We start from the raw sequence: 7033 nt of genomic DNA, 5'->3' as shown, positions 1-7033 counted from the left end.
AAAATTGTCACATTTTAATGGACAGATGTTTTTGTTTTACAGGAATTTGAAGATATTTCAAAACCCATATATGTCATGACACGTCATTGCTTACGTCATACATGTAGAAAGTGATTAAATTACATCAAACAGAGAGTTTCTTATACTGCACAAACAAATTTTAAGTGAAACAAAAGAAACATTTGATCTGTGTACAAGCAAACCGATATTTCACAACCTCAGGGTTGACTTTGACTTGGCAGTTTCGCAAGTCCTCAATCTGAAATATCACCTTAGTGGTTTTTTAAATTTGACATTTAAACATCCTAAGAAGTGATTAAAGAAACATTTAAGGCAAAAAGCAGAGATGTGCAGCTATACACGGATTAGGATATTGTAATTTGCATTAATAAAATTAAACCCATTTTAAATGTTTTCCACCATGACATTAAATGTTGACAACTGACACATTATTTCATTGCCACAATGCAACGTCATTCTCATTAGTAATGAGAAATTATGAGGTAAATGTCATGAAAATATTGTTGCAATGCAAAATGGTTCTAAAACAGGCTTCATTTTCTTGAAGCCAAGAAAGTTTTTGTTTTCTTTTGACTTTAGGGTGAAAAATGTCCATGTTCTTGATAGGTTTCATGAGATTCACTCGGTAATGGCCAAGACAAGGCATTAACAATAAGCAGTGAGGAACTTCAGTATATAAACAAATTTGACGCATCTCAAACGCCAGTCCTGTAGCTATTGTCCAAGTTCATTTTAAACAGATTTCCGTCGTTTTCCGAAGACGTTATTGATGAGTTTGGCCATGGATTTCGAACCGCTAGGACGACGGCGGCGCTCCTTTGCCTTGCCTCCCAGACTGGCATTGCGCACGATCTTAGAGAACATGAGCACCACCTCCTGGTAGTGTTCAGCAGCAGACAACTCGTAAAACTGACATCGGGCCTCAGACGCCAACTTCTGGCCTTCTTCCCTGTCCACTTCCCGCATGTGGCACAAGTCTTGCTTATTGCCCACCAGGAAAATCACGGAGTCTGCGTCCCTGCTGTCACAAGGGTAAAAACATCACTGAAGATGTGTCACTATTTTCTACTTGCTAAAATATAGCTTTATCAGATATCTAAATTCCTTTGAATGCTATTTTTAATGCTTATCAGATTAAGATAAGCTTAATTTGAGTGGCTGATGTTCCTTTATGCATTTGGCTCTGTCTGGCAATGCTTAATTTACTATAACCAAAGTAAAAGGAGCAGAAAGAAAAGCCTGAAAGCATATAAATGATGAATACACAAATAAATGTCAATGTGAATAATCAATATTCCACTTATTTCTGCTATGAAGTGAATTTACCTCAAATGCATCTACTTAATCATTGAAATTTTCTCAATAGCCAAGGCTAAACTAAAAATAGATGTTTTTCAGTGAATCTCTGAGTCACCAGCCCATCAACACTGCCCACATACTCAATTCAACAATTCTCCTTAATGTGAACTGAAGCTGGTGAATTATGGACACCCACATAAGAGCAACACTCATATATGGACAGAAATAGACACATCTTCTGCTGCCTGAGGGTGTTGTTGTGAACAGCATGTACTCAAGAGTGGCCGCTACCTTTTAGATCCTCCCAGGTGAAGCTCTCGGATCAGGTGCACTATGGCTTTGGCCGTGAGGAAGGAGGTACGATCGCTGATGTCGTAAACGACCACAAAGCCATCGGCCCAGTGGATCTGCTCATTGAGTGTGGACTTCCCCTCGCATGGCTGCACAAAGAAATCACACATCCAAATATGTTTTACACAATGAATATAGTCCATAATCTATAATAACGCTTCCTCCGGTAAAAACGTCTATCCCCTGTTGTCCTCTCACATCAAAATCCACCAATATATTTCTTTAAAACTGTTTTGGAGTGTTTTTGCTTTTAAACGGTACTTGATCTGTGCATATTTCTCACCTGATTCAGAAAAGACAACTTTTTCACAGGAAATTGCAATATTATAGAGAGGAAGCAACGGTTTAAAGTTAAAAAGAGTCTTAATGATGGATTGGTTTCCTACAAACATGCAGCTTTTCACTTCACGAGACATTAATTGATGGACTGGGGTGTTATTGTGCATTTATTGCAGTGTTTTTATCAGCTATTTGGACTCTCATTCTGACGGCACCCATTGGTGAACAAGTGATGTAATGCTAAATTTCTCCAAGTCTGTTCCAATAAAGAAACAAACTCCTCTACATCTTGCATGGCAAGGTGGGTACATTTTCAGCAAATGTTCAATTTTGGGTGAATATTCCTTTAAATCCTCCAAAAATGGGCCCCATGCTGTTTTTAAAGAAAACCAGGGACAAGACCAAATCATTTTTCCTAGTAATCTACATTTATGCCACAAATACTGTCGATTAAGCTTAGCTTATATTAAACCAGCAATATGATTAAATGGGATTGTGAGGAAAACCAGGATAATCAACTGGACCCCCAAGAGGCACAGATGGTATCCAATCACATAATGGGCAACAGATTGATAATAATTGATTTTATCCAAGAGTAAAACACACTCATCCTCCAAGACTGTATTTACCTCATTGTAACCACATTAACAATATATATATATATATATATATATATATATATATATATATATATATACATATATATATACATATATATATATATATATATATATATATATATATATATATATATATATATATAAGGCTCAGGAAGGGAAAAAAAAAGTATTTTAAAATGCGCACTTTATCTCATATTACCTCACTCTTGTGTGGTTATATAAGGGTTATTTCCAAATAATAATATAAGTGTTCAGGGTTAATATAGCCTTACAGTCCTGAGCAGGGCTGACTGGTGCATTATATACTGCTAGCGGTGTCTGGAGCTTGCGGAAAGATTATATAAGGCAGCGAGACCTACAACTCTGCAATACTCATTAACGCCAGTAAAACAGATGATACTGGCTTTCTTCTGGATACACACTAATAGTTAGTAGGGTTAACCCTTTTTGCTTTTGATGATGCCAAGGTCTCTGGAAAATGTCTAAACTAGTCAAGTCTACGAATTGGTCTGCTTACAGTAAAATCCATATACATATACTACAACAGACATAAGCAATGAAATTCAGTCTACATGTATAAACAGGCAAAGGTTAAGTAATCTTAAAGAAAGATCATTGGAATATGTACAGTTAGTCATGCTCACTTTAGCCCACTAAACCATATGGTGCTTTATGAAGGTACTGCCTTGATTACTACTACATTAGTATAATTACAGTTGCATATTATCCACATACCTGTGAACATGGGTCATACAGTTCGAGATTAAGCTGTCTTCCATCAATAGACATGCGCTTTCTGTAGATGCACTCTGTAAAGGCAAGAACAGATCACATCAGATACAAAAAAATTCCTGCACATACAGTAAACTGATTCACTGGCAGCTGTGTGTAGCCTACTTGGCACTGCACCCATTAGTGCCATTGCCCTTGTAGAGCATATTGCTGGGTGGTCTCACAGACATCCAGATATTAAAACAAGCAGTCAAAATTTCACAAAAGCAGATTATTGAACTTTTCAGAGACTGATTTTGCAAACAAACATGTGGTTACCCACCATATACCTCATCAGTCCTGCACACTTCTCCAACCCTATAAATAGACCCTCTCTGAACAACAATAGTAAAAATGCAGCAATATGAAAACAATATCACAAATAGCCTACCTGATGATGACGCATATTCTCCAATAAATCGCCTGGTTAGAAAGCGAACAATAAGTGCTGCAAACGTAGAGAAGAAAACAAAATATGAAGCATACTCTTTTTTTGTAATTTGCGCTGCATGCATTGATAAAATACGGATATTTATCGTTTTGTTTTTTTTAAATATAGGCTAGTACAAAAATGCATAAATATGAATAGGCCTATATATACATATATTTAGATACAAAGTATAAAAATAGACATACCTGATTTCCCGACACCCTCGGATCCCAGAACTGCAACTTTTATGTCATTCATTATGATTCGTAGAAACGCTTCAAGTTCGCGAAGGAATGAAACTCAAACGCGTCGACTGTGTTTAACGCATGCACCACATTTCAGTTGCTGTGCGGGACGCTTTTAAAAACAGTGGAGACTGAAAGCAAGAACGGACTGATGCATCCTCTGGTCGTTCAGAGCCGTGTTGATCAGGTGTTTGTCAGACAGACTCTGTCTCTCTAACTCTGCTCTCAGCTCGAGCATTCACAGGATACTGACGTCGCGGTGACGCAAACTGTAGCTGGAGCCAAAACATCGCAGGATCTGAGTGTATGTGGACGGCTGAAAGAGGCTGCGCTTTGTTGCCAGTTTGCTGTACCATTTGATTCATGGTTGTAGCTACTCACCATTTTGTTCTTGTCTGAAATATGCGGCAACCATTATGCTATACTATTATGAAAAAATAAACACATCCCATAAACATTGAAAAGGCTATATACAACAACAAAAATCACTTTTAAATAATAATGAATGCACACTCAACAAACAGTAAGAGTGGTCACACTTTATATTAGGTGGCCTTAACTGCTATGTACTTACATCAAAAAATAAGTACAATGTACTTATTGTGTTCATATTGTATTGCAAAACACTTTTGCTGCTATTAAGGTGGGATACAGGTAAGGTTAGGGGCAGGTTTGGTGGTATGGGTAGGTTTAAGGGTGGGTTAAGGTGTGAGGGATGGGTCAACAGTGTAATTATAAATGTAATTACAGAAATTAATTACAGATGTAATAACATATAGGTATTTTTAAATGTAAGTACAATGTAAAAACATGTGTGTACACAATAAGTGCATTGTACCAAATTATTAATTTAAATGCAAGTACATAGTAGTTAATGCCACCTAATATAAAGTGGGACCGTAAGAGTTTTATAAAGTCATATATAGGCCTATGTGTGGAGCATTGGCTGTTGTCAGACTCCTTGTGCAAACAAAAATCTCACTGTATTATAACAATTAATGGCAAAATGGATGTTTGGAAATGCAAACTGGTATTTCCCACTGACACACTACAGCAAAAGATAGAAATAACTGACTTAAAACCATTTTTTAGCTGGTGAAAATAGTGTTCTAATAATTTTGGCCACCACTGTGTATATAGTAAACAATATATAGCCTACACTTAGAATAATAGATTTAATAAAAATTGAATTGATTTATTAAAAATTCAAAAGATGACACCTTATTTATAAGTCAGATGAATCATTATAATAAATATATACAATATATAGCAAACAATAAGGGTTTTATATAGGCTATTTTGAATAATGGATTAAAATAAATATGAATCAGATAAATCACTGATATTATTGTAAATATAGTCTACATTATATATATCATATATATAATAAGGGTTTTATACATTTCGAATAATGGATTTAATAAAACAAAAAAGGTCACACTTTAAACTGACTATTAACTACAACTTCCCATCAATGAACTCTTAATTTAACGTTTAGTAATAGTTAGTCAGGTAGTTGTTAAGTTTAGGTATGGGGTTGGATTAAGGGATCTAAAATATGGTCATGCCCAATTAGCCATTATTATGCGCCAAAAATATTTAGTCAAAGTGTGAATGCAAGAATAGTTTCAATGATTCAATGGCAAACAGCTTCACTAATTGTGAGGTCTGTGCAGTAGGTGGGTGTTGTTTGGACCTTCACTGATTGAGTGTATATGTGGATCTGTTACATAAGATGGTCCCCCACATAATGACTCACACATTATAAACAACATTTAGCAGCCGAATGTGGTTTAAAGCATATCTGCCACATTATCTCATACAGAAGTTTGCTTATCAACAAGTTGACCTGATGGGTTGAGAAACAAATGCATATTAATTGCATCTGAGTTCCAGTGTTGGCACAGCTGCTGTTTGTTGTATGTCTGAAAGAGTGGCTCTGCAAGGCCAAGTGGATCACTTATCAAGAGCTATTATACCAGCAACATAATCAGTGATAGCAGAGCCTGGATGTTATTACAGGCTGTTGTATCAACAGATTCATGATTGGAGCAAAGCACACTCAGAAATGCTCCTTGTGTTTATCTGTGATATAGGAGGAAATGAGATGTTGACTACATATGGTCGTATATACCAGTCATTCTTAAGAAAGATCCTTCATTATTAAAGGGCACCTATTGTGCAAAATTTACTTTTACATGTTGTTTGGACATAAGTTTGTGTTGGCAGTGTGTGTACACAGCCACCCTATAATGATAAAAATCCACCCGCTCCTTTTTTTAAACCCCATAAATCATAAGTAGTGTCTCAGAACAAGCCGTTCGCAGAATCCGTAAAATGTGACATCACATTTTACAAGCCCCGCCCACGACTGTTGACAGACACTGCTGTATTTGCAGAGACTCCGCCCTGAGTGAGCCGCAAACACACAATCCGCCACGTTTATCTTCAAGAGCATTTAAAAGCAGCATTCAAGTAAGAAATGTCTTCTTAGTAGAGCTACAGAAATGATTCATTCAAGAGCGGTGAGTGATTTTCTGTTTTTATTTTATTGGGTCATATTAGACAGCAGTAGGTATTGTATATTACACTGCTGTCACTTAATACTCAGGTCTAATATAAACATGCAATATCTTTCCCAGACATAAACGACTGTGTTTTGTAGCTTATGAGTGTTTTTAACATAAACTTGTGTATTTGACAGTTCAAGCGCAATAAGACATGAAAGAGAGGTTTAGTTAGATAAATAAATTATCTGTGGGGTATTTTGAGCTGAAACTTCACAGACACATTCTGGAGACACCTGAGACTTATATCACATCTTATAAAAAGGGACATAATAAGAACCCTTTAAGAGATAAAACAGAAAAAAATACTTTGAGTAATTAAGATTGTGGCTTTGAAACTAATTACAAAGACATTGCTTAAACCTGAAATAAATCAATGTTAACAAAATTTTGCACTTGAAAGGGCAAGGTCAGTGATTATTATAGGAATGGATGGATGCCATTACATTG

At 36.1% G+C, this 7033-nt stretch overlaps 1 protein-coding gene across 2 annotated transcripts; it reads right to left on the bottom strand.

Moving 5' to 3' along the window:
• On the bottom strand, window positions 1-4384 carry rergla (RERG/RAS-like a). Of its 2 annotated transcripts, none has more exons than XM_058773536.1 (5): window positions 3978-4384; window positions 3733-3789; window positions 3306-3379; window positions 1612-1760; window positions 1-1039 (listed from the first exon to the last, which is right to left on the bottom strand). In XM_058773536.1, exons 1-5 carry the CDS (start codon window positions 4027-4029, stop codon window positions 754-756), a joined length of 618 nt encoding a protein of 205 aa, XP_058629519.1. In that variant the 5' UTR covers window positions 4030-4384; the 3' UTR covers window positions 1-753. The 2 variants fall into 2 exon arrangements, with proteins under 2 accessions (XP_058629519.1, XP_058629518.1); XM_058773535.1 differs by having other exon boundaries at window positions 1-1042; window positions 3978-4371.
• Window positions 4385-7033: the final 2649 nt, after the last annotated feature.

Source organism: Onychostoma macrolepis, chromosome 04 (genome assembly GCF_012432095.1).
Source record: "Onychostoma macrolepis isolate SWU-2019 chromosome 04, ASM1243209v1, whole genome shotgun sequence".
Taxonomy (NCBI): Eukaryota; Metazoa; Chordata; class Actinopteri; order Cypriniformes; family Cyprinidae; genus Onychostoma; species Onychostoma macrolepis.
Note: the sequence above shows the minus strand (reverse complement) of the source record. Positions and strands in the feature narration are given on the sequence as shown.

Excerpts from the sequence above, each read along its gene's own strand:
- rergla (XM_058773535.1), bottom strand. The coding sequence starts at position 4,029 with ATGAATGACATAAAAGTTGCAGTTCTGGGATCCGAGGGTGTCGGGAAA. Across the intron at positions 1,761-3,305 it reads TGTATGACCCATGTTCACAG|CCATGCGAGGGGAAGTCCAC; the intron begins GTATGTGGATAA and ends TTCTTTGTGCAG. Across the intron at positions 1,043-1,611 it reads CACCTGGGAGGATCTAAAAG|CAGGGACGCAGACTCCGTGA; the intron begins GTAGCGGCCACT and ends CCCTTGTGACAG.